Source organism: Dermacentor variabilis, chromosome 2, assembly GCF_050947875.1.
Source record: "Dermacentor variabilis isolate Ectoservices chromosome 2, ASM5094787v1, whole genome shotgun sequence".
NCBI lineage: Eukaryota > Metazoa > Arthropoda > Arachnida > Ixodida > Ixodidae > Dermacentor > Dermacentor variabilis.
This window is the reverse complement of record NC_134569.1, coordinates 222744656-222772378: the sequence shown is the minus strand read 5'-3', so window position 1 is coordinate 222772378 and position 27723 is coordinate 222744656. Positions and strand designations below refer to the sequence as shown.

Here is a 27723-nt window from a genome sequence, read left to right as displayed (position 1 = left end):
AGTTTACAAAATATGAAGCAAATGCAGCAGTGCATCAGCCATGCGCGCATTGCTGATGCATGTGCATGGCACCCAACACACACGGTTGGGGGAGAATGTGAAAAGTTGACGGAACTTACAAAGTGGTAATGTTTGTTGCCATGACGTCCATAGCACATGACTAGAAGTGCACTAGCACTGCCTGCCATTGCACCACATTGCAAAGTCAACCCGGCAACTCAATGACAATTAGTCGATCTTCAAACTGAGATATGCTTTCCAACTCCAAAAAGAGCAGTCATGAAAGCAAGAGGCCACAAGCCGAGCTGAGAAGGCAATACACCCTTAAAACACAGCCTTCAATCCACATGGATTATAAGCAAAGTGAAGGAAAGCATCAGAAAATTACCTGTTTCTAAGTGAAGTGCAGAATCCTTTCCTTGGCTTCATATTATTGTGTTCAAAGAAATGAGCTTCTCGGCAGACCTGATTCTCCTGCCTTCCCTGCTTCTCCCACTTGATCAATAAAGGGAGAAGATACATTGAGATCATAATGTAGATCATATGATCAGTATCAGTATATGACCGATACTGGGAGATTGTATGCCCCTCCTATAAAGCAAATCACTTGTATATCAAACATGGCATCAATGCCAAGGAACAAAACTTGCAGAAAGCTTCTGTGCAGGTTAGGCCATTTGCACATTGCAAGAACATCACATGAGCACAATAACCTTTTTGTCTCACTGTCCTTGCAAAAGGAAAGAGAAAGCTCCTATTTTACTGTAGTCTTGAATTCTTAATTTAGTGAATTTTGGTGGAAAGGCTGTTGAATCACTATTATTTCAATGCCTTGCTGTTGAGACATTATCTGTGAAGAAGACGTTGAGCTTTGCACGTGAGGAAACTGCCGATTCACTAACACACCGCCACGGTGTCCTCATTGCCTGGAAATGACCACTTTCTCCGATATAGTCTGGTCCAAATATACTGTAGATCAGAACATTTTCTTAGTGTATTCTTCTGAACACTGAAAACTTGGTCATTTGCAAGTGTAGCTTGTGGACTTGCTGGCACGCAGCAAGACAAGACCACGAGAATTAAGCCAAGTTGCAGCACAGAGCATATAGTCAAATGTTGGACCCACAGCACACGTGCTGAGAAGGCTTATAAACAAATATGACACCATTTTTCTAAGCTATAAATACTTTGTTCATCCTGCCACCAACTGTAGGTACAGAATTACAATGGCTTATCGCTGAGGCATCATACGCAGCTACAGCAATAGCGAATGCATGTTGCTGATCAGGATTGCCAGGTTTGGATAGTTTGTGGTAAAGTACTAGCTATACTTTAGGCACTCTTAGCTACATAAATTTCAGTTTCCCTAGTGCTCTGCTACTTTCTGGCACACCTTTATAAATTCTGGAGTTTTATATGATAAAGCTACAATCTGATTACAGGTGTGTAGTAGTGGAGAACTCCAGATTAATTTTGACCACCTTGGGTTTTTTTAATGCGCACCTAGATCTAAGTACACAAGCGTTTTACCATTTGGCCCCCGTTGAGGCTGGGATTCCACCCACGACCTCGAGCTCAGCAGCGCAACACCAGTCAGTGAGGCAGGTCTTTCTGGCTACCGTAGCTATAAGAATATAGGTCAGCATTTCTTTTCTTTTAAAAAAATATTACCCAAAATGAGCTACTGACCGAAATTTGCGAACAAAGAATCTCGACCTATATTCGTAAACAAAGCTAGCAATAGTACGAGCTAGTGGTGCTTCTCTGTTGCACCCGCCGCAAAGCCGGCCTCGAGATTATCCGCACTGGGTTTAGGAGGTACTGCATATGAAATGCACTCGGCAGCACCGAGGCGGACTTTGGGGTGCTGAGGATGCCAGCAAAGCATCCGACGAGGACGCAGCTTCGGGCACTGACTAGCAAGACTTAGTAGCCAAGTTTAGGGTAAAGAAAGGCATGTCATGTTAGTTTCTCTTATTTTTTTTATTATTTATGGGTAGACTTTTAGATTTATGGGTATGGGTAAATATGGGTAGACTAATATTCGTATTATATTCTTTTATTTTTCGGTGAGTTTATTACACAGGGGTCGACAATATTTGTGCTTTACGTATCTTCAAGTAAAAATGGTACTTTTTAAATACTAGTACAACAGTATCATAAATATCAAACATTGCCTCTGGTCTACGTTTGTGCCTTTACAGTAGCATTCTCGTATGCCTATCCCTATCCCTGAAATGCTGGCTGCTGTCCATTTAAATCATTTTTAAATGCTAAGCACGTTTGTGATTTGTTCTCTGTCACCCACTGATTATCACCACAGCAACTAAAAGCTTCTAACACACTTTACTTTCTTATTGAATTTTCTGTAAATACAAAGGCTCTCAAAGGTGGATTAAATCTGATGCCAGAAAGAACTGCGATTGACTGACAGAAGACACTCTGCACTTTCTTCCACTGCGTTCTTCCACCAGCAAGGAAACAATCCTAGTGCCACATTATCAAGCTAAAGCAGCTGACTAATTGTTTAGATGCCAGTTAACATTTCAAGGCGATGCAGAAACAGCAAGGACCACTGTAATGGAGGGCTCCATAAAATTTTGAATAAATGGGTTGCTCAAACGTACAACTTCAGCTAGATGCAAGAGCATTTTCCCACTCTTCGCCTGCTCAAAAGCAGTCACCACCGCTGGGAAGTGAACCTGGTAATGCTAAGGTAATAAATCATGTCTTCAAGAGATACAGCACAGCAAAGCAGTCATTTCAATTGTACCATGTCACAAACAGGGCAGTCGGAGTAAGGGTAATATGTAAGGGCACACACATGGAGCAAAGAGGCTCCATAACTATTCTGTGATTCTGTAATTAATACTTACTGTTACCATGCACACAACACTCAAAGGCAGTGCCAACATTCGAATAAATATGACTGCTATGCATAGAAAAAAATGGCACGCAGCTCTCCAAGCACCTGTCTGCTAGCACGTGTGGCACAAAGGGCACTGCTACCGCTACTGTCTTTCCATGTGGGGTAAAATGACCTCGATTGACACACATCCAGTTTTAGAGCAATGTCTTGCTCAGGGACCTTTGTGGCAGTTTCATGCTTCGTCCACATGACAATGCTTGTACCATAAAGTTATGTTCATTCCTTAGTTCTTCCTTCAGCGTAATTCCAAGCGTAATACAATCATGAACAGAGGAAGCCTAGGAAAACTTCTGTTCTTGGAGTGACTTAGCAGAGTGTCAAAAAGTGGGAAAGCAGTTTTAAAAGCAGGATATGTTTGTACCATAGTGGATAAAACTTCGGAGGCAATAGTGACGGCCAAAAATTAATGTTTTCTTTTGGTGCAGCTCTGCAGCCTCAAATTCAGACATACACCGCACTGATGGAACACACACACACATGTTGTGCCGGCTGATTTGATGTGCCACAAATCAAGGATCCATGACGCAAAGTTTTTTCTTTCTTTCTTTTTTTTTTCTTTCCTTCACAGCACCCGTGGTCTCTACACTTTTGCTTGCAACTGCCCGTCACTACCTGAGGCAGGCACGTACCCAAGGGGGGGCCCGGGGGAGCCCGGGGGGGCCTGGGGGAGCCCGGGGGGGCCCGGGCCCCCCCCCCTCTAAATTCAGACGCATACCCCCCCCACTCCCCGCTCACGCCACCATTTCTCACACACATTCCTAAGGCGCCGCCAAATCAATGTTGCGACTTGACAGTTATTCGGCGGTCAACATTTTGCTGCCTTTTTCACTCCTTTTGGATGGCAGTAGTTATCGGCGTCTCCTGGGATGTGATGGCCAGTTTCCTCATCAATTCGGTGCCTGCGCGATTAACTCGAGATGCATTCAGTTGTTACCGTCTATTCAACGGTCACACCCATCGTTGTTGCTTCGTAAGTTCAACCTTCTTCGTGTAGACTGATCCAGGGACCAGGAAAGGGATTCAGTTCGTGGTCAGCTGGTCTGTATGCACGTGGAACGAGTTGCGGCCAGAGAAAACGCCAATTGCGTTTAACTTTTCTTTTTGTTTCAATATTTCCTCGAGTGACGGCTTGCCGCGACGCTGACAGATTCTCAGAACTATATACCCGTGATATGGGTTAGATAAAGTGGAAAATAAAATAATGCAGGATAGCATTCATCATCAAGCCCTGTAATAATCTTGAAACTTATGGGCAAATTAGTGTAACTGTCACCTGTTAACTCGTCTGGTTTTTCCCTAATTGTACAGCTCTTTTCGTGCAAAATTGCCAACTGGAAACGAGAGTCGCAAGGACTTGAGAAATTAAGTGATGTACTAAGGGAGATATAGCCAAGGCAACAGCCAAACAGGAAGGAAAAGCGAAAATTAACAAATGCAACCGTTGTTTATGAAAATATTCATGGATCAGCATCTTCTTATTTAAAAAGGCAGTAGAGAAAACGCCACCGGAAGTGGAGGAGAATTCCGTGTGTTCTGAATGACGCTTCTACAGTTATCATTCGAGCCGCTTAACGTTGCCACTTCTCTGCTGTGCTTGTGCAGGTGTTTTTCCATCCTTCGGCGGTGGGCGCAGTACGTGCAGAGTCGCAGCTTCCTGTGCCATACGCGGTTGTACGCGATTGGCGGCCACGCATCGTTACGTAACTTCCCAAATAACCATAAAAGTCGGTTGTGGCTCTTAACTTATCAGAGCAGTAAACGAGGGATCAAAAAGAACTGTGACTGTTCTGCAAATATATATTCCTGTATATTTCTTCCAGAGATAATTCAAAAAACGCTGCCATGGTGGGGTACAATTTAAGAGGAAGCTTTAGCTCGGGCCCAACTCTGAGGCGGCCTATTCAAATACACGTAAAACGCAAAAACGTTTTTCTGAGATAACCCCTGGACCGATTTTAATGAAATTTGTTGCATTTGAGAGACACAGTTAAATTCAAGTGACTGCTTGAAAAGGAATTTCGAATTAGTGCCTGAATTTTGTTAAAAAGATTTTCAAATATTCGACAGTTTGATAAAATATAGAAGCACTAAGTTTACAAATCCATAGCTCTGCGTCAAGAACAGATGTCGCGGTTCTGTAAACAGCATCGATTAGACCATTCAAAGCGGACAAATTCGATATATCATTTTACATCTTATGTGAATTTGTTACGTTGTTTACAAGGGTTCTGCAAAAGGTGTATAGATTCATATGTAACATATCACTTTTGTCCGCTTTAAATGTACTACTAGATGCAATTCACAGAATTGCGATATCATTTTTCGTTGCCGAAAGACGGAGTTGTAAACTTGATAGTCTCGTTTTCTAAAAATTTTTGATTTTGACAATTTTTAATGAAAATTGACAATATAAAGCGAACATTCGAAACCAACAGTCACTAGAGTTTTAAGTTTTTTTTTTAAATGCAACAAACCTCATCACATTTGGTGCAGCTGTTGCTGAGAAAAACGAATTCTCCTTTTACATGTAGTTAGATAGGAGCACCCGAGCTAAAGCTTCCTCTTAAGCCTGCAATGAAGCCCTGGGCCGCTATTTTGTAGGGATGCCTTATGCCTTATTCTATGCTATTCTTATCATCCACCACACACAGCCGCCTGATCCCGTTGATAATGTGGGTAGACCGTCGCTCTGACCACTGGCCAAGCACGAAAAGCCTGAAAAAGCATAGAATCGGAAAAGGCATCGCTACAAAACACCGGCCCTGCCCTCGCCCTCATAACCGCCAGCCACAGTTCCTCCGCCCCCCGAGGCTGTAAATAATTCTTACTTCAAACTTTTTCTGTTACCCAAATAAGGCGGTAACTACAAAAATAAAATTATTAGCGTGTAATTTTATACCTTTCGCCTCGCCTATTATAGTTGAATGGCGAATGCCTAATTCATTATTGAACTGAAATAACATGCTTGCTTCCCTACAACTATTTGTTGTGAAGTTTCACTTCAGTTGGCAGTGGAGTTTCATGAGTAAAACGGGTTCAGCAGTGACATGAACTGCACAGCAGACTTTTGAATAGTGAAATGCTCAGAGTCGATACATTTTGTCCATGTCTGTTGCACACCTCATTGTTTCCGCCGATGAAAAGACTTTTGAAGAACAGCAGACGCTCCGGAGGTATCAAGTACAACGTCATGTTGAAAAGGCCGCATGACGATTTTTTTTTGCTTCTGTCATTGGCTGGCGGAGTAACACAACTCCGCGCGGTCCGTGTGCCTTTGTTTCCAACTACTGTTTTTAAAGTCATATTCTACTAAAGCAATCTTTATTTTACAGTTTCTCTTTACTTGTTCTTGGCAGTGTTGTTCCTGCGCTTCTTTCCTGCGCAAGTCCATTTGGCGTGGTTCTTTGTTTGCCAAGTAAAGGAGAGGCGTATCGCACAGGCGTACCTGTAAAATACACCTTATTTCATTTCTTTTTTGTGGGTTTACGCATTTTTATGGCGAATGGTGGGCATTATTCACATTTGTACTAGTAAAGGTACCCCCCCCCCCTCATTTGCATAGAAAAGTTACCTTGGGTTGGGGCCCCCCTCCGAAAAAAAATCCTGGGTACGTGCCTGACCTGAGGTGCTGTACTACTGTAAGCATGCCACACCATAACTCACTGCACCCCAACTGTCATAGCTTTGTATTAATTGCACGAGCAATTTGCTCCATGCAGTACGAAGAACACCTATTTACAGGCGTACAGTGCAAGATAGAAAGCCAACTTTACAAGGTAACCACATTGCTAGATGAATGAAGCCAGGGTGATGTAGAAGTCTCCTCTGCCAGTGAGCACCCTAACCACTGTGTTAATAACCCCTTCAGTGTCTGCTGTCTCCCTGAATAGCCGTGGCCTGATATGTTAGCACGGTGTCAAACATGCACTTGAAAGGTGATACGGCTTGCGCAAAAGCGGATTATTTCCCCACTACAAGGGGAAGGAATTTGTGGCAAGAGACGAAGATGATGGAAGCACGTAATGGTAAATTCCGCGAATGTGCTAACCTCCTCCTGGTTTTTGTGCCATCTAGGTTCTTACTTTTCCTATTCTTATTCTGGATTGGGAAAATGGCCCGTGAACAGAATTACTCCCATTTCTTAAGGGATCGTCAAATGAAAAATTTACAACGAGGGGCATTACAAACAACCATGGCCAAGGCAGTGGTGATGTCCTTCGAAGCAGTGACCAGCATAACACTCTGGCCAAATGGTCCTTACACATGAAAATTTCGCTACAGAAATACACCTTCATGACACCCTGCATTTCCCCTTCCATTTCTGGCTGCTTTGATAAACCTAAAGAACCAGACTGCAAACTCTTTTTCTCAGATAAGCTGAAACCACACATAGCAGGTAAATAACTGGCACAGGCTATCCATTACCTGTGATTCGAAGCTGTATTGATGTGCAACCTGTGTATCATTGTTTCGCGCAGTGGCTCTGCTCAGCGACCCAGAATTAGTGACCCACAACACGGCAACAACAGTGTGACCTGCCATGAGTGATGGGTGCCTAAGCAGATGGTAAAATCAAGGTGGAAGACCCCTCAAAGCCTGGTTGAGTGTAATACACAGAGAAAGAAAAGGCAGTTTTATATGACTGTGTGACTACAGCAGAACCTCGTTCATACGTTTTGGAGAATAATGCAAGAAAGAATGCACTATGATGAGATATACGATCCAAAATCACTAAAAAATTTGGCAAGCTCAAGTGTGGCGTACATCGACGTGCTGCGAAGCATTGCAGCAGGAAATTCCAACGCATGGAAAGCCGGTGGGGCCTGAGCAATTCAAGATGAGCATTGCTGTTCTTCTGGCTTTGGCAAGCTTGTGCCTGCGCTCTTCGAATTCGGCCTGGGAAGTTTTGGCGTGCCCACTCGGCGCGAATTGTTGTGACACGAGAGGCCGATGCGCATCGAGCTGATGAGGCCCAAGTGATGCGAGATGCACATTCTCGATTTCCTAAATCAACGGGGAACCGAAACGAAATCGAGCTGGTGGGAGACATCGGAATGTGATGTCTATGATGCCACCACAGTGAAACATGATGCTCACTTTGCTCTGCAGCAGGTAATGACAGCACGTATTAGGTTTATCCCCTATTAAAAGAGGGTAGTCAACTCGCAACAGCACTATGCCCAATGCACTGTGACACAGATAGGTGAAAATGCTTATTGCAGTCGAGTTGACGACGATAGCAATACTAGCAGGGCCGAAAGCCTCACGGACTTCCTTTGTAGTGTAGCTACGGTGTGAGATTTGCGTCACTCGAGTAGACATCGCTCCTCCTAGGTGGCAGCCCAGGAGTAGATTTGCTGCTACCATAACAGGAAACTCAGGGCCAGCCGGCATATTCACATGAGACAGGCAGACAAGTATTGTGAGAAAGCTGCTGCGGCTGGCAGCTACCGTTTTCGATACCTTTTGCCTCGCACTTTTTCTTGTTTACATGGGATCTAGCGACTGTAAAACATATACAATTGCAGTTTGGTGCTGAAAGAATATATTTTTCCAGGAACGCATTTAAGTGGAAAAAAAGCAAGCGCCCTGTGTTGGGCAACTTTTTGTGTTCTCGACTGTGAGCGTTGGTGCTGAGAAACTGTACGTAAGTGGATTGTATCAACGAGGGTCTACTGTTTCCATGAATTCGCCCTCTCAAAACAATGCAAGCATCAGATTTACAAGCAAAATTATTTTCAAAGAAAGCACTCTGTTCCTGGGCAACATTTGCTGACATACCAATAATATAACTTTTAATGCCAAGGCACCAAAATATGTGACGCAGTTATTTTTGGCACCTCTTGTGATTCCAACAGTGCAACTCCGACAGCAGTGCATTCTAACATTTCAGCCACGACAAGCGGGTTTTCCTACGACAATGCGATGTCTCTTATCGCCGCTACAATAGTTTTGGGAAGTACAGATGACCAGTGACCTGCAGAACCCTAAGTAGGTACAAAATAACAGAAGCCCCTGTATTCTCCCAGCCCCACACCCGTACTCTTGAGATTGCACAGTAAAATAGAAAAATGCCAGACAACAGATACGTAAGCACATGGCCTGCCTACAAAACCAGTTGTACAGACATGCAAAAAAAAAAAAAAAGGAGTTCGGATACGATGTCACATATAACAAACCCACAGTACCACTAACAATGTCTAACTATATTACAGTCTCAGTCATCGGCAGCAAATGAGAAATAAGAAGTGGAGAGTATAATTCGCACGATTAGCCTCAAGCAGTAATTGCCGCTCTTGGGCAAATGCACCTAGTAAAACTTCTAAGCTTTGAGGAGAACCACTCATTTTAGTAAGCTCCTCAATTTCCTTTATATCGGACAGATCAAACGCTTAACTGGAGAATAACTTTTTTATTCATGTCACCGCTTTCGGAACTTAAATGCGAGTGTTTTCTGGGTGTACTTTTGTTTGTGCTATAACATCAAATGGTGGGTGTAATTACAGCTAGACTTAGTTATCATCATCTGCAATAAGTAGTAGTATAAACTGAACTTGTTATCACCAGCACAAGCATGTGCCCAGCTTTTTCTGCACGTCCCATCGAATTTATGGCTTATCCTATGGTGCATTCAGTATCTCGCTTTTGCAACAGACACATGCACCTAAAGTTTCATGCCACATTTAGGAGATTCTTAAAAGAAGAGATTGAGAATCACTTCAAGTACTCCACAAGCAAGGTGGAGAGCCAATTTATCTACAGCCAACCGCTACGAACACCCCAGACGTGGCAAGGCAGCATCTGACATGCAGTGGCTGGTGTGCAGAGTGCCACAGCTCTTCAATCATGCCAGTTGCAAAATTCTCCATAGCTCTCATGTCCAGACTAGGTGATTGGCAGAAAGCATGGAGGTCTGCCGATTCTTGCATCCCTATGGACGACAAGACTAAATGGGCACAGTAACAAGAAGAATAAAAACAGATCTATGAGCCCCACTCTAAGCAAAATCAAATAAACAAACCGCACTTTCTTTCTGCTTTCCTTTTTTTTTTATCGCAACGGAGATATGCCTTAAGGCATAATTTTTGGCATTTCCCACCAGCCAGATTTGCCATTTTCAGCACTCTAAAGCCCTTCATAGGCTAGCTACAGCACACCAAAGCAGTTTCATTTTGTCACTGACTGATGGCATGTAGGTCAACAGATTCTGCGAAGGATCAACAGTACGAAGCACATTTACAAAAGTGGTATGATTAAAGACCTCGACCTGGCACAGCTATCAGGGCTCCTAATCAAAACAGCAGGCCTGGCAGTTGCTACAACTGTAGTAGGCCACAGACACACTTGGCTGCTCACGATGAAAGCCCCTGCAGAGCTCCCCGCCTGTAAAGGGCAGAGCTTGGCTCGCGTCCATATGGAGTGAAGCTAGGCAAGGCTCAAACATGACATTGATTTCACGAGAGAAGAGGGCTTACATTCGGCTATCTATATTGCTTGCGAAAAAAGAAAGGTCAGTCACCTTCCATGCTAGCTGACTGCGTGAGCTGTCACATTGTCTTTGCACATTCATAAGTAGCGAGGCGAATATCCTTTGTCATCAAGAATGTACAGCCCTATGCAGCCCATAGACACATCAATTAATTGTCCTTACATTTAGAAAGGGTAGTCAGAAATGGGCATAGAAAGGTTAACTTTGTGGCGACAGCCACTGCAATAATGCAGGTTCGGGTATAAAGACACGTCATTACCAATTACATACATTCACCATACCAACAGAAGTGTTCCCTTATGGGTGCTTGCAGTGGGCTTTTGCATTTTTTATGTTCTGACTCTGCCTACAGTCAAATTCTAAATAAAAGTGTCATTTAATCTCGCACAATGTTTATCACAGTTACTGAAAAAAAGTAAAGGTGTTAATATCTATGCACAACCACACATTAAGAGACACTGCAGCGAAGTATAAAGATAATCTACATTGCCAGATTAACATGCAGCAATAGCAGATAGGTCAGCCTTATCATCAGTAAAGGCTTGAAAAGCCAGTGCAAAAGATTAATAAATAAACAAAGGACAATTGGTGACGCAGCTTTGAAATCCTAGAGCCACCTTCCCAAGAAACCATAGATTTTGATGGCCTATTCATGGCTAGTTCATTTTAATCAATAAAGAGAATAGATTGCACTCGAAGGTAAGTAAAGGCTCAAATTGGCCATTTTCATCTCATTTTCCTGCACAGAGTGGTGCCACATAAAATAAGAAATCTTACGACCATAACCCTACAGTGACTGCAGTCTGGGCTCGAAATTCAGAAATAAATATTTCGGCCAAGATTTTTTCCCATTCGAAAAAATCAACATCCCTGGCAAAATTTGGAAGAATGTTGCACCGATATAAAGCTGATCCAATATTCTACTTAAGTGTCTTTTTAGTACCAGTCAAAAAGCAAGTACCACTGAGTTTGCCTCCAAATGCAGAATTCTCCCAACTTTCTATCCCTATGAGTCACCCAAATACACAGAGGCAGCAGAGAACACCAACTGCACTGAAAACTGTGCACGCACTGTGCGTGGCAGCTGAGATTCAGACACGGTTTGAACACGCAATAAACAAACATATTCAGTGCAAAGTTTCTCATAACGCCTCACAAAGGCGAAGAAGGGTGTCATCACAAAGAATGTCCACGTAATCACATGCAGCGCACCGGTATGTTTTGTCACGGGATCGCTCACATACTCTGACAGAGACTCTGCATGGTGGCTGCTAAGACTCGGTGCGTCAGTGGGCACCCACCAGGCGGAAGTCCCAGTGGTGCACCACCTTCGAGTCATTGCACATCTCGAGCGTGACATGCTGTCCAGCGCTGGCCTTCTTGGCGCCCAGGCAGAGGCCAGCCGCCAGGTTGTACAGGGCAGTGCTTTTCTGCAAGGGCACGCACAACAATGTCACAGCATTAGTGCGAGCACTCTTGAACACTTATCCTCTGTTGCAGGTCAGAAAGCATAAATAAGTGGGCAAACACGGGTAAGTGACACTGTCATGCGGTGTAGCAGTGAGTTGATGACAAAGGAATTAACTGAATAATTAAGGACAGACATTTAGTGGGCAAACTTGTGCCCGCAAGAAAAAGGAATAACTCGGCGGCAACGACTGTGAGAAGCACAGCAGATGTCACTGAACCAAATGAAGAAGCAGCTCTTGTTTAGCCATCATGTATATGTGACGTAGAAGTTTCTGAATGACAATGAACTCTCGGAGCTAGGTGAGCAAGGAGCGCCACAAAACCGCAAAAATGGTGCCATCATACAACTGAAACAAAGTGGGCGGGTCTCCATCACCATAGTCATCAGCGGGAATAGTATGTGAATGACCGCAGCACCGGAACAATTTGTGCTTATTGGTGCCTTTAAAGCCTTAATTCTTGTATTCATCGCCGCACATAACACTGCATTGGTTGCATGCCATCATAGCTGCATAGTCACCACCTGTGATTGCGTTGATAGTTGCCACGGTTTCATCTACAATGGTTGCGGTAAACAGTAGTTTTGTTTTGACTTGGTATGTGCATCGTCCATCTGCCTTCGGAACCGCAATATTGCCATCCATGATCATGCCGATAGTGTCCGCGATTTTGTCCGCAGCTGTTGCAACAAATGGTTGTTTCATTTTGACTCATTGCAAATCTATCGAGGACGAAGAACACCGGCTACATTGCGATGTAAGGACCACCTGTTGGCGACCTGCTCACTGGCGAAAAAATAATCGGGATATGCGCATGGTAGTGAAAAGTGTCTCAGATGAAGGCACGCACCACGACCGCACTGTGACAAAAGTTGCGAGGCCTTTGCCACTGAGAGTGTTAATCAGTCACAAGACGACAAGAATTGCAGCTTCTGCACCATTTCTCTGCAGAATAGAAACAAAATTCGCTCATTCATTCAGTAAATAAAAGCGTGTTCAGCTTAGTAAGCACTTGTTTATTGTTTTCTAGATTCCCTCAATAATTTGACATTAAGTTAAGCTGAAAGTATTTTTTTTTCGGTCCCATGAAATATGAATTAACAACGTTTGCTCTAGTACAAGCACCGAATAGAATGCTCGCACCGTTTGGACAGGGCGTTGTGAGCTCCGAAAGCGCTTACATGTGCTCTGAAGCTGTGGCCAAAGATTCGTGTCGTCCACCCAGTCCCCGTCTACTATATGCGCCAAAAATCAGTGTCACACACATCCATTATGTGCACAGAGGATACTGAGACAAGCAACGGACACGTCACCACCTGATAAAACGTGGCGGTGTCCACGGGATCGCCGTAAAAACGGTCTATAATATGATAAGACATTGCTACAGCAAAAAAAAAATAGTAATAATAATAAAAAATGAAGTGAAGTTGACGCCTTATGCAGCAATATTCTAGTCGAGATCAAGAGCAAAAAGTGGATTTGAGATTGGAGCAGAACATACAATGGTGCACAGCAGATAAAGCAGTGGCCTATTGGAGAAATGCAGTCAAGAAATTTGCAGGCACAGAATGTTTGTTTTGTTTTGTTTATTAACTACACACCAATATGAATGACATATAGGATGGTTTCGGCTGAGGCAAGACATGGGTACCTAATTTAAGGTCGCTGTGAGATTTCACAGTCTAACAGTCGATGTATATGCTGATGACAATCTTGTAGAAACTGTTTTGCTTGAGATGACATCCCTGAACTTGCCAGCTGAGGGGGCGGAGTAGGCACACCTTTCGCACTACATCAACACCTTTGTGTTGAGTATTAGCTGCAGATTGACAGGCACATCAGGAGGTGCCATTCCACTGGCAAGCTCGGGAGCTTGATTACCAACAGCTGTGAAGCTTCATCAAAAAGCATGCAATCCGAGCCAAGCAAGCAGGAATGTGAATTTGAAAGCATTGTTTTACACGATCTAGTGGGAATGCGCACGAACGTTTTGTTAAGGAAAACCACGAAGGCATGTGATATGGTGTAAGGCAGCAAAATAACACACAAGAACGGTGCAAAAAAGTACAGAGAGAACAGTAGTAATAATGAGATATAAATCTGAGGTCTCTCTTATGTATCTGCAGCTTTCTTCCCCTAGTCTTTGAAAGTACAACACATGGTGCATGTGTAGCATAGCGTTCATTGCAGGCATGTGCAAACTGTGTAGAAAAGCACAGTGACAGTGATGCTGCATCATCAGCTACAGGATGCTCAGCCTCTCTTTCTTTTTCTTACTTGTGGATATTATTATGTCATGCTATTATTGCTATGCTTTCTATCACAGAGGTGCTGTCAAATCTGAATAACTCCATTCAAAGGGACTTGAAAATTTATTTGAAGTTCCACTTAAAGGAAGCTCACTGAATGTAGGACTTGCATGCAGCACTGCGTTAGGAGTTGCTTGTGCACTGCAATAACACATGAGTGATAAGTTCCATGGCAGCATGTGTCGTGTGCTGCCATGAAGATCCCACAAAACTTAGTGGGCAGTACAGCAAAACATTGTTAATTCAAACATTGTTGATTCAGAAAATTAGATAATTCATACTCGCACTTTGGTAATGGCGACTGTGTGCATTACTTAATGTCATCAAACTTCTGTTCATTCAAACCTATCTGGTCTCGTACCAGTGTGAATTCAGACGACCCTCGCCGTGCGCCAAGCACCGTTTGCCGCAAACGTGCCATGCAAAAGGGGCGAAAGAGGCACTAGTGCCGAACCAAAATGAAGTGGCAGAGTCTACGTTGCCATTGACATCTGCGGCACCGTATGGGAACAACGAGGTACGATTTGTGCCTTTAAATTGTTGCGTTCACCACTGCGCGTGACACCGGGTTGGCCGCATGCCTTCGGGAGTGTCTGGGGTCCCCTCTGGTCCCACTGACAGAAACCACGTATTCTTCTGCAGTGGCTGCAGCGAGCAGTTGTCTCCTTTTGACTCAGCGGAAGGTGCGTGCAACGTGCAATGTCACATACACCGTGGAAGCCGTCGAGAATGAAAAGTATCTCTACCGCGGCTTGCGCCGCTGGTGTCAAACCCACCGGCTACACTGTGATGAACAATCCGTTGCTGACCAAATTTTTGGCGAAATATACACCCGGATGTGTGTGCAGCCATGAAACGCACGTCTACTGAGATGATGCAAATCTCACACCATAGTAACACTGCAAGGGAAGTTCGCGAGGCCTTCGCGTCTGCAAGTGTCAATCGGTCACAACATAATGAGAATCACAACTTGTGTGCTAATTCTATGCAAAAAAAGAAATGAGGGTTGCGGATTTCTTCAGAGAGTAAAGGCACATTGATGTATTAAGCATTTGCTTATTGTTTTCTTAATTAGTACATTCAATAATATGGCATTTGGTGAATTCTGACATTTTTTCTGGTCCCAAGAAATCCGAATTAACAAGGTTTTACTCAATGCTGATAAGCTCGGACCTTTCCACTCTGAGCTTGAGTGAAAAGCTCCAACGAAGTAACATGAACACATCCTTATATGTTTCTTGAAAGGGAATCAAGACCTTGAATGCACGCATTATTTTTTTATGCATTAAATACTTTCAGCTCCCACTGTCGGTGACCTTAAAGTGACCTTGAGCCAAAAGCCAGAGCCGTGATCCTGGCACTCAAACGAGAAGAACTAAGCAAGTTGCGAGAATAAAACGAGAGCACAAAGGCAACCAATCAAAACTTCAAAAATGCGGTCTCTGGCCCCAAACCCTTTATACAGGACTGCATTACACACGCTAGTTACTGCCCAAAAATGTTACAAAAAATATTGCTTCAGAGTTCTTCCTAATGTTTGTTCACAATATCACTCAAGCTGTAACTTCTAGTACGCTGAAGTCTTATTTGTCATTTTCAACAGCGACATTCAAAAGGCGGATACAGGGCACTATAAAAAAAATTTTTTTTTCAGTTGGCGAGTGTACGTATGTTCAGCCATATATACACTTCCTTGTCATCTTTTGTTGCTGGGCGCTGAACACCAGCGGCCCACGAGCTCCGCAGCGTGGGTTTCGAGTCGCCTCAAGAGATGGTGCCTCACTGCATGGCACCTCCTTCAGACGCTTCTAGCCACTACGGTGGCACAGCAGTTATGGTGTTGCACTGCTAAGCATGAGGTCGCGGGATCAAATCCCAGCTGCGGTGACCGCATTTCGATGGAGGCGAAATGCGAAAACATTGGTGCCCGTTGCATTGGGGATACATAAAGATCCTTTCGTGGTCAAAGTTAATCCGAAGTCTCCCACCATGGTGTGCCTCAAAATCAAATAGCGGTTTTGGCACGTAAAACCACGTCATTCTATTCATTCTTCTTCTAGCCAAGCAGTGCGCTCTGTCTTCCTGGTGGCTTTCGCGGCCTGTCGGGCGGCCTTCAGCCGGTTTTCTTCTTCTAGCAGGGCAGCGTCCATATGCACCAGTGCACAGCATGGTATGGTCCGTGTAGTGTGCTGGAGTGTGCCGTTGCAAACATGCACTAGCGCTCGCCCTGTTTTCTTCTAGTCTGTATATTTGTCAATTTGTGCTACAATCCAAGAATATGAACATGCACTACATCCATTCTAAGACTGTAGCTAGTATAATCTCCAACCAATCTGCTTTGCTGGTTGCCATTTCATGCCCACATCCACTCTCACTTATGGGAGTGCCAGCAATTTTTATCACAGGCGAGGTCTCTATTAGTAGACTTATGAACTGTATGAGGGTACCGGGCTGATGCCAGGTGGCGTAGAGTCGCAGGCACGGGACGGTAGGCAACGGTGTGTGGCGGGGAGAGAGAACGTGGAAGGCGTGTGTGTGCAGTTGGCATGCAGGGAGTGCGTGACAATGAATTAAGTGAGTGAAGTAATCAGCGAAGCAAGCCATGTGCGGTGCGGCGGGACGGAACGCAGACTGCGTGTGTGTGTGCATGTGCCGAGGATTTACCAAAATAAAGAACGTACTTGACAAGTGGGAGCTCGTCAGACTGGACCTAACATGGAGGACCAAGAATTGCCTAGCGCCACCCAGCCAGTTACACAGCCTACCCTGCCTTCTTCGATCGTCCAAGGACTGTTGGCTTCGACTTCTGGGGTTGCAATGGAAAGGGAGAGACTCGCGGCTGATATAGCTCAAATTCTGTGCACCAAGCCGCTCAACAACATGGTTAGGCCTGACGAGACAACCGGCTCGGGGCCAGCATTCAACATCAAAGGTGCGCCCGTCCTACTGCCGAAATTCAGTGGCAATTCAGGAGCGACACTCGCCGCAAGACTTTCTGGAGAAGTACTCGGACTGCTGCGATATTGCGGCGATCCCCCCGACCGTCGTTTGCAGTTGCTTCCAGCAGCGTTGGAGGGGTCAGCCAAACAATGGTGGCGCTTCTCCGGAGCGCACCCCGACTAACAGTCCTTTGCGTCCGAATTTACGGCGGAGTTTACCACCGTTGACTACAAGTTTAAACTAAAACCAGAGCTAGATCAGTGCGCTTACCATCCATATATCCTATGACCATATAGGAGAGCCCGTTTCAGATGCCGAAAAGGTGTAACGCATGTGAAGACAAACGCATCTGACATTCCACGACCTAACAGCGAGCATGAGCTTCGGAAACCTGCTAGAAATGGCGAAGGCGGCCGACCCTATCATGCAATGCGCTTGGTATTGCCTTTGCTATGCACCACCGCCACAACCGCGCACTGAACAAGCAGCAGCTGCTTTGGCCTTCGTCTATTCATCTCCGCACACCACTACAACGCCCAACCAAACCCTCCCGGCCCAGCAACGATACTGGCAGTTACAGCCTGTGGCAGTTTCAGCTTCTGAGTGTCTGCAGTCAACGACGCTTCACGCTGGAGTCCCGGAGTGGAACCTCCCACCTGTGCCGTTCGCCGTGCGCCAAACACAAGGGGCAACTACACTTCAGCACCACAACAACTTGGGAGAGCACCTCAGACCTTCGGATTTCAAGTGATGCAAGGTATCCTGTGATTCAAGCCGCCAAACCGCAGTATCACGTGTCGGTGGTGTAGAGGTTTTGGCTACATTGCACGTCAATGTGCCAATGTAAGACTGCGCAGCCAACCCCGCTGTTTTCCCTGCAATTCCCCGGGACACCTACAAGCAGACTGCCCGGGAAATGGACGAGCGTAGCCACTTCTCTGGCCGACAGCTCCGAGACGTCCCTGCAAGTGCTCGCAACAGCCGGAAATAAGGAACCACTGCTTGAACTGTGGATTGGTCAAATTTAAAAAGGCACCGAAGTGGCTGTGTGCGTCGGATGCTGAGCACTGACCCCTGTCAGTCTGTAAGACAGCATCATGATGCGATAAGCAAGGTCAACAGCCTGATGAAAATGTGGCCAGCTCTCTACAGGCACTTTTTTGCAGATGTACAGGGTGTATGCCACAATACCACTGAGAGTGGCGAGTATAATTTAAAGAACCTTCGAGAACAGCAGAAGCAGAAACTTAATAACATCCTTGCAGACCATAACCATACTTTTACCACTCTGCCAAGTTGCGCATCCCTGATGGTTCACACAATAGACACAGGCAGCCACCCACCAGTTAGATGCAAGCTGCATCCGGTTAACAGCCAAAGAGAGAAATCCTTGATGGGTGTATCCAACATCTGCCGGACCAAGACCTCATTGAGCCCTGCTCCAGTTCCTGGGCCAGTGCCCCTGTACGTATTAGTAAAGAAGAAAACTGGAGGATATCGCCTTGCGGTCGACTACAGACCCTTAAATGCAATCACAACTGTGCCAGTAAACCCCATGCCCCGCAACGACTGGGCACTGGCTTAGCTCGGCTGAATTAAGTGGTTCACGAGCCTCGACCTTGCTCAGGGCTTCTTTCAAGTGTCGGTTGCTCCCAAAGATATAGCGAAGACTGCATCCCTGTGCCATAGAGGAGTGTTTCAATTTAAGTGAATGCCATTTGGGGTAGCAGGTGGGATGGCAACATTTCAGTCTCTCATGGACAAAGTGTTAGAAGGTATAAAACACGCATTTCTTGACAATGTGCTCATGTATTCAGAAACTTTTGAGGACCACCTACAACGCATTGATGAGGTACTGCGAAGAATTGGCTCTGCAGGTCTGCCAATCAATCCCAGCAAAGTTACATGCTGTGAACAGGCACTAAAATTCCTTGGAGATTTAATCTCTCCAGGCAAATGTCAACCTGACCCGAACAAGGTGCGAGCGGCTGCAGAGTTCCAATGCCCTAAAACAGTCAAGGAGCTCCAAATGTTTTTGGGCCTTGTGGCATATTACAGAAATTTTATTCCCTGGTTTTCTGACAAAGCGAGACCCTTGACAGCTCTCCTCAAGAAAGGAGCCCATTGGGTTTGGGGTGCTGAGCAACAGACAGCATTCGAGTCTCTGAGGCTAACACTGGCAGGAGAGGTGGCTGTGGTACTGCGTGACCTGAACAGGCCCTTTGTGATTGAAACAGATGCCAGTGGCACTGGTATATCGGCAGTGTTGTTGCGGGAAGACAAAGGTGAACTCGGACCTGTGTCATTTATAAGCAGCACCCTCAGTGCTGCTGAAAAGAACTATACTGTCCAAGAATGGGAATGCTTGGCTGTGGTGTGGGCTGCCGATAAATTGCGGTCATATATAGAATGCACATCATCTGAGGCGCATTGTGACCATGCATCATTGGCTTGGATGTTTACGACTGAGCAGACATGGTTCAGAGTGCGATGTTGGGTGTTGAGATCACAAGGGTTCAAGTGTACCATAAGGTATCGTAAAGGACGGGCCAGCATCCCAGCAGATGCACTAAGCAGGTGATCAATCCCTGCTGCCAAATCTGCTCAGCCTTGTTTGGCGGAGGACTGGTTTCCAATCGAAGTACAAGAGCCACAACAAACCATTCGTTTTGAACTAGCAGCCCCTGTTGACATGACTGATGTGTCCCCACATACCGCCACTGCAAAGTTCCAGTTGGAACAACACAAGGATCTACTGCTGCTGCAGCTGCTGGAATACTTAAAGTTTGGCCTGCTACCTTGTGAAGCTAAAGAGTCCAAGAGGGTACAAGACCTAGCCGATGACAGCAAAATCTCGAACAATGGTATCCTTATGTACACTGTCGGTGAACGTAAGGTCGCCTGGCTTCCCCAACACTTGGGAGACACGGCACTGAAAATGGAGCGTGACCTCCCCCTAAGTGGGCATTTAGGCTTCTTTAAAACTCGGAAACGTGTGAAGAGCCGGTTCACATGGCTCGATATCCACTCTGATATCTCCCGTTACACCTGCAGCTGCCAGCAGTGCCAGGCTTTCAAACCTCGCTGGCAAAAACCAAAAGGACTCATGGACAGTTCATAGGCCACCCACCTAATGCAGCAGCTAAGTATGGACCTTATTGGGCTACTGCCCGCAACCCCTCGGCACCATAAGTACATCCTGGTGGTGCTGGACAAGTTCACGAAGTTTGTGGAGCTTTTCCCATTATGTGCGCCTGCCTCTTAATTAATCATAGATAAAATGATCTATGCTTTTTGCCGGCATGGTGTACATAGCTACATTTCTAGCGACAATGGCAAGACATTCATAAGCAAACTGTGGAAGGGCATTCTCCAACACTGGGGAATTGAGGAGAGCTGCACACTTCCATACAGACCAGCAAGACAGACTGTGGAATACCATAACACAACAGTTGAACAATGCCTGGAAGGCTACTGCACTTCCTACAGGGACTGCAACGCAGACTGCATGTGTCTGTGTGCGCTGAGGATTTCCCGAAATAAAGAACGTACTTTACAACTGTGAACCAATCAATACACCTGTTTTTAAACTAAAGCACCAAAGCAAGATTTGCAAATGTATCACTACTTGTTGGTGGGCTAGTTGGTTCCTCCTTATTATTGTGAAAAAGATGCGAAACCATATGAAGCAAAGAATTAATGTGGATCCCACACACTATGGGAATCGAAATAAGTGAAGCTTTCTGTGCTGTTTGCGCTGACTGAGGATAATTGGCGGTGATGTTTACGGCGAATGTTCAAGTTTATCAGCATTTAGTGCAATACTAAAGTGGTGAGCCATTGTTAAACATTACTTGCAAGCACCGCTTATGTTTGTCTACACAGTATGCAGAACACACAGCGAGAAGTGTTTGCTTAAGGCGTTGTTGTGTGCCGTCGTTCATAGCCTGTGAGAAGGTTAGCACTGTCATTGCTTCCCACAATGAAACACATCATGGCAAACTTTAAAATAAATTTAAATTTAAATAAATTAAGGAGCTTTACTTGCCAAGCCCACTATCGGATTATGAGGCACATGATAGTGCAGAACTCCATATTAATTTTGATCACCTGGGATTCCTTAATGTGCACATAAATTTGAGTACACAAGCGTTTTTGCATTTTGCCCCCGTATAAATGCGGCGGCTGCCTGCGTTTGGATCAAATCCGCGACCTCCGGCAACGCTATTGCCACAAAACTACCGCGGCGCTTCCATAGTGTCGTTTAGACACTGTGGTGCTTTAATGCGGCTTTGCATCTGCACACCCTACATCAATTGTCCGCTTAAAGGAGCCCTGAACCACTTTTTATCAATGTGGAAAAAGGCATTTGGAGTGAAAGTAGGCTATTTCAGGAATACTTTGCCGCAAAAAGTACTTCAATGTGTTCAGCAGAAGCAGAGTTATTGGTAATCAAACATGACCTCCGCTGTGCTCACATTCCTTCTTCAATGCCTGGCGCATGGAAGGCTACGACGCGATGGGGCGTGCCCGCAACCTCCTACCTTCTAAGTGTCCCCGTGGAATGCAGTTCAACTTTCGTTTTAGATGTTAACGCAGGTGCCATGACTACCGCCTTTAGTGACTAAGACGCGCTAAACATAAGCCGAATGCGGTTGACCTCAGCGAGCCGCAGTGCACTTAGCCAGTGGACTCGTGGCGGCACCTTGCGGCTGTGGCAGTATCTACACCACGTAGCCGACCGCAGCTTGATGTCAGCTATCGGCCAATAGTAGCCATCTAAAAGAATGATGGAATAGTGCGTCTAGAACAGAGCGAGGACAGAGCCTGCTGATGAAAAGAGAGAGTTTGAGATAAAGGTGACTTCGCGATCAGCTTGCGAGCTCCACGCACTGCATACAACAGCAAAACTTGGCCGAGATGTTAACAGCAGCATATGCCACCCGTGGACTATGTTTTTTCACCAAGCCCAAGGGGTGGTTCAGGGCCCCTTTAACAAACTTGCAGCAGATTTATTTTTCAGAAAGTCTAAACATACCATAGCGTACTTTGAATTTAAATTTATCCAGTTTGCTTGAAACCATTGCTTTCATAGCTCGATGGGTATCCCGCCATACATTGTTCCACCACTACGCATATCTAGTCGCACTGGTCATCCTCTTCAAGTCGCGCGCCCACGTGCACGCACCGTTACCTTTTCTACGTCATTTTTTCCTCGTACAGCTGCTGACTCGAATGGCCTTCCAGGTGACACTGCTGCCATCCCTTGTCCATCCACCTTCATAGAAAGCGTCATCAATCACCTTTCCCCATAGATTAACACATGGTTTCTGCTTATTTCTGTGTAACCCACCCCTTATGTAATACCCCGTTACGGGGTCTTTAAGGAATAAAAATGAAATGAAATGAAATGTCTAGTAGTAGCGTTTCTCTGCCTTTTCATGTCACATTTTCTCTCTCCTGCCCGCCCCCCATGTATGCAAGCTGCGAGGCTAGAGTGGCAAGGCTGCTAGTCACTTGTTTCCTGACAGCGTTAGTTCTATTCATTCTCTGCCTCCTCTCTGCCGTTCTATCTACCACCTCTCCAGACTGTTGCACATTAGTAGAAAGCTAAGCAGTGCATTTGATGGCGGTCACAAATAAATACGGCAGTCGAGGAGGTATTGCGGCGATGCGATGGAAAGGTCCAAACATGTTTCTCACGTTGCTTTTCCTCTCTGTCGTGCTCTTGCTACGTATATACATGCTATGAACCACCTCTCGATGCGGAATGCGCCACCACCACGAGACGATAGTGACGCAGCAGCAGCAGTGGAAAAGTTGAAGGAAGAGAAAACGAAAGCTTCATTCTAAAAACCAGACAGAAAAATGGGTCTGTCCCATACAGTCATTCCTTCATATGGTTTCGTATCTTTTTCACCATAATTTGCAAAAGTGTAGTTAAACAGCTCTGGCATGCCATCATCACATGCACAGCGAGTGACTCACATTGCTGGAATGGCGCCAGTCTTGGGAGCCGCCCATCTCGTGGCACTTGGCAAGTCGTGGGTACTCGTCGCCCCCATCCAGGCACAGCCGCTGCGCCAAGCGCAGGTCGTGCAGTGCTGTCTCGTACCACAGCTGCAACAGGTGAAGCAAGAATGGCCCAGTCGAGCAAACTTGCAACAATCCTAGTTGTAACGCATGCCCGGTTATCACAAACGAATGCAGCATGACAGTCATAATTTTCGTGTAGTCTATGGCAGCCCATTTCAGATAGAATAAAGTTTTCGGAGCTCTGAGTTCCTTCAGAACAAACGCATTAGTACGGCTGTGCAAGCTCATCTTCAGCAAAGCTCTCAGTGATGAGCACTTGTTTGGTTTGAGCAAGACATTCAGCATTAAAGAAGCAATGGGTAGTTTAACGATTAAGTTGGTAAATAATGTTTTTGCAATTTTGTTGTAAGCGGGCTTGACTACATATGGCAAAGTCACTTGTTGGGGGAGTGGAACAGCGCACACAGAAATCTAGCAGCTATGCAGAAAGAAAAGCAACAGGAAAATGGCAGGCATAATTTTAAGAAAAAGGCTAAGAGAATTATGGATTACAGAGAAAACATGGGTGACCATTACTCCAGTTGAGATCAAGAGGCGGAAGAGGATTTGGGCAGGTCATGTAATGCATAGGGCAGTTAACTGGTGGTTGGTTACGGAAGCACTAGTACCAAGGCAATGGAAATGCAGTCGAGGATGGCAATAAAGTAGTGTGATGAAATTATGAGGTTTGCATGCATAGGAAGGAAGCCACATGTTGTTCAGATCACCAAGAGAAGCCTTTGTCCTGCAGTGGACATGCCATAGGCTGATGATGAATGAATGTCAATGAATGATGTGATGATGAATAAGCACTCTGATTTAAAGCGTGCCTCATTTTATAGCACAACAAATGTAGCATGCCTCCAATTCTGGAAATCAGAAATACGATGAAAGTTGCAGAGTTTATCTTTCTGTAAAGAAAATTTACTTACGCATAATGTCCATCAGTGTCAATCTCTGATAGCTTTTTATCGCTGTCTATGGACCACAACATGTTGCCCTCCTTGTGGCCCATTGTGTCTGATACTCCACTTTTATCGAACAACTCCACAAAAATGACAAATCGCATAGCGGCCCATGCCTATGCTAACTAGTTTGTCCTGCAATTGATGCAAGGTGCTGACGTGATCATAACATGTGACAGAACTCCGCCACCTTATTCCCTGAAGTTAAGAAGCAACCAAGCGCGGAAGAAAGCTTTAGAACAGAAAAGAGCATCACACAGCGCTATGGCCTTCACCTCTACTTTACTTACGTAGCCCTTTGCAGGGATGAAATGCTTGGAGATTGCTTGTGCAGCTTTTTCACAAAAGACTCGGCAAGGTAACACAAAGAAGCCACCTTCCTTGTTTGCTTGTAGGAGGCGAATGTTGTTTTGTTTGAAGTAAGTAATGACGTGAGGGGTTCAGTCATGAGGGTGTAGCTGTGGAACTCTGCCATTGCTAGCTTAGCAAGTAAAGTTACGCATCTTTTGAACAAGCTTTCATGATTACAGTCTGCAGGTGGCATGCTATTGCAATCCTACAAGAAAACTTGTTCTGCTGCCATCTTGTGATGAAAATGATGCTGGCTCTGATGGCACTGAAGCTCGCTTGAACGGTATTCTTGAACGGAATTTACCCAAAGTTGTGGGTTAATTAACCAGGGTAGACTTTTGAGCTAATTCTTTTATGTGGCCATTACTAAGCCTAATCTACGGCACTAAGATTGTGCCCTAAAAAACAGCTACCAATGAACCGGGCATAAGTAATGGTAACGGGCAGTCTTCTATTTTTGCCACCTTGAAAACACTAATTACAAATCCAAATCTGTGTATGAGGAACCCACACATCTGGCTGCCTCTTCAACCGCTTAAACTTAATAGGATCGTCTCAGAACAAGTGGTCCTCAGTAGAGTCAAATAACCTTGAAATGGCAGTTCTCTTGAAGATGACGTGTCATATAAATCATCCTCCACGTCTCTAGGATTCAAATGCACAACAGTTCTAATCTTGCCTCATGGCATCGGAGGCTGATCACCCTTGGTTGCATGAAGCATGTTGTCCAACCACTGCTCGCATTGAAGTTTGCATCCAGGATGGCTTGCTTCCTTGCCACGGTGTCTACCAAGTTGACATTTCTTAGTTCCCTGAGTTTTCCAGGTTTTCCCTGAATGCCTTTGCAAATTTCCCTGAGCGATGCAGAACTATGTTTTATGTCAAACGGGAAACCATGTCACCCGATGCTGTCACTCTCTAATAAGCATGTGAAAATAAAAAAAACTACTTAATCCAGTTTGAATACTAAGGAGTTGTGTTTATTTTATTCAAAAAGCGAATAGAAGGGAGGGGTTAGTAAAATGCACAGCAAATAAAATGTCTTCCAAAAAAATTGCAAATCAAGTCGGACATTCTCAAATATGAATAAAAAGAAGATGCATACAGAAGCAAGTATTTTTGAATATGAACTATTTCTATCAACTGATAGGAAGCTCAGTGGTATGAGGCCCAAACTTTGTCACAATTGAGATTCTCTCGCAACAGCTCGTAAGTCAATCTCAACTGTCCTGACATACTGTCAGCCTGCGTACGACGCCTCAGTGTGGTGCTTCACTGCTTTAAAGAGTTTATTTTGGTTCGGACGAGGGACACCTGCATCTCGGCGTCAGCCTAAACTGTTTTTTTTTTAGCTCAAGCTCCTTCAAAGCGGCCGCAGCACCCTTCCTTTCCCGTTCATGCCGCAATGTACAGGTCCTGTCTGTTCTCGTGCTCTTTTCGCCACGCATTCGCCCCACGGACCATTTGAAGCATCTTCTTGGTCCCTAGGGGCCGCGAAAATGTCAAAAAATCGGCCAGTTGGAAAAAATGAATGCATGTCTTTTATTGCCCTTAAGGGCTCAAACCGCCACAGGCACATTTGAAAAAGGCCTGTCGGTACACTTATTAGGCATATTGGTGCTCGCACTGTGACAGGAGATACCGGGTGCATGTGTGTATAATTAAGGAATACATGCTGTGTCCTGTGGCAATTGCTTTGTCCATGGCAATTTTCCCATGCTTTTTATGCTTCACTGCAATACTTTTGCGTATGCCTCATCAAGTAGCATTTCTGTATAGAGGCAAAGCTGACTTTCGGGAACCGCCGTTGTGCAACGCACAGTGCTTTCCGAGCTTCGAAGACAATCACGAGGACCACAAAGGCAGAGTCAATGCCATTGCTGATAGCGGTGAATTCTTACAATGAAAAACACTGCGCCCAATGGCAAGACCCTTAATAGCGAATGTCTAGGCAATTAGGCCTAGCATTGCTGCAGTGGTGGCTACGGCTTCCAGAGAATCTGCGTGCGAGAACGCCGGTTTAAGGTGGCGAGGTAATCAAAACGGCAGCGATGGTGGTATTGATTAATGCCGTTTCGGGCCTGCGGTCACGCCAAAAAGTCAGGAAAATCAGAGGGCGAAGGGTTCTTGCGTGCGAAATTTCAGACGTTCTGATACAGTGATTCTATGGGGTACGTGGTGTTGCCGTGAAACCGTCCCAATTATTGGCATCCGGAAAGTCGGTCGTTGACTGTACACTGGCAACTCCTCCGGCTGATGAAAGGCCATCAATGACGATTCGTTACAATTGCTGTCTGTTACTCCAAGCCAGCATTATCCACAACTTTCGTTCCCTTTCAAGAAATTTACTGCTAATTTTCCCTGATAGAACCACAAATTCCCTCAGTTTTTCCTGAGTTTTTCTAGACAACTCAAGATCCCTGAAAATTCCCAGTTTTCCCAGGTGGTAGACACCGTGCTTGCAGGTCGGTGAGCCTTGTTCTATGTCGTTTCAGTTGATATAGCACGGTGTGTCTTACTGGTAGCTTTCACGCCTTATTTTCGAAGCTTTCCACATTCATGTTAGCGGCGAATCATGTGTAAGCCTTCCCTCTATTTCTCTCCTTCCAAAGGAGATTGCTTTCCTATCTCATTAGTTGCAATCTCCTCCCCCCCCCCCCCCCCCCCTGGGCGCATGCCCAATTCTGTTGATTCTGTGGTTTGAGACAGCGGCAGAGTATATATATGCTGACTGAAAGGATAAAGACACTTTGGTTGTTAGTCAGCGCTGTTGTCTTTGTCCCTTCACTCGTCCTGTTGTTTATCGCTGTTTTTTATTGCTTGTAATCATGAACCAGCCAGCCCAAATGCGTACTCTTCTGAAGTGAAGTGTGATAACCCACCTGGCGCTTAACCTTGGCACACTCCTGCAGCAAGAACACAGTGCCCTTGGTGGTGACGTCGTCCTCGGACTCTACGCACAGATGAGTACCCGACAGCTGCAGCTGCATGCAGAGAGAGCAAAGACGCACACCGGTGAGACAACAATCAGCAGTGTTCTCCAGCCCATTAAGCGATAGCGCCCACCTTCAGTTATACCACTTGGTATCTGAAGGGGGTGAGGATGCCTTTATATCAGAGACAAATTTTAGAATTCGTGGGCCAACCAGACTGTTGCCACTACAGGGAGCCTGCAACTTTCTCAATGCCAGTCTCA

General features: G+C 45.3%; 1 protein-coding gene across 2 annotated transcripts in view; it reads right to left on the bottom strand.

Annotated features, from left to right (window-relative positions):
* Window positions 1-3634: 3634 nt before the first annotated feature.
* Window positions 3635-27723, bottom strand: part of LOC142573124 (polypeptide N-acetylgalactosaminyltransferase 11-like) — a 106908-nt gene continuing 82819 nt past the window's right edge. Inside the window, exons 12-15 of one of the 2 annotated variants that reach the window (XM_075682648.1) lie at window positions 27410-27511; window positions 23125-23256; window positions 11663-11848; window positions 3635-6374 (exon numbers count right to left, since the gene is read on the bottom strand). In XM_075682648.1, the coding sequence (XP_075538763.1) occupies window positions 11705-11848; window positions 23125-23256; window positions 27410-27511 (378 nt within the window). In that variant the 3' untranslated portion in view covers window positions 3635-6374; window positions 11663-11704. Of the gene's footprint in view, window positions 6375-10824; window positions 11849-23124; window positions 23257-27409; window positions 27512-27723 lie in introns of those variants that run through there. The other variant, XM_075682646.1, reaches the window with a different exon arrangement.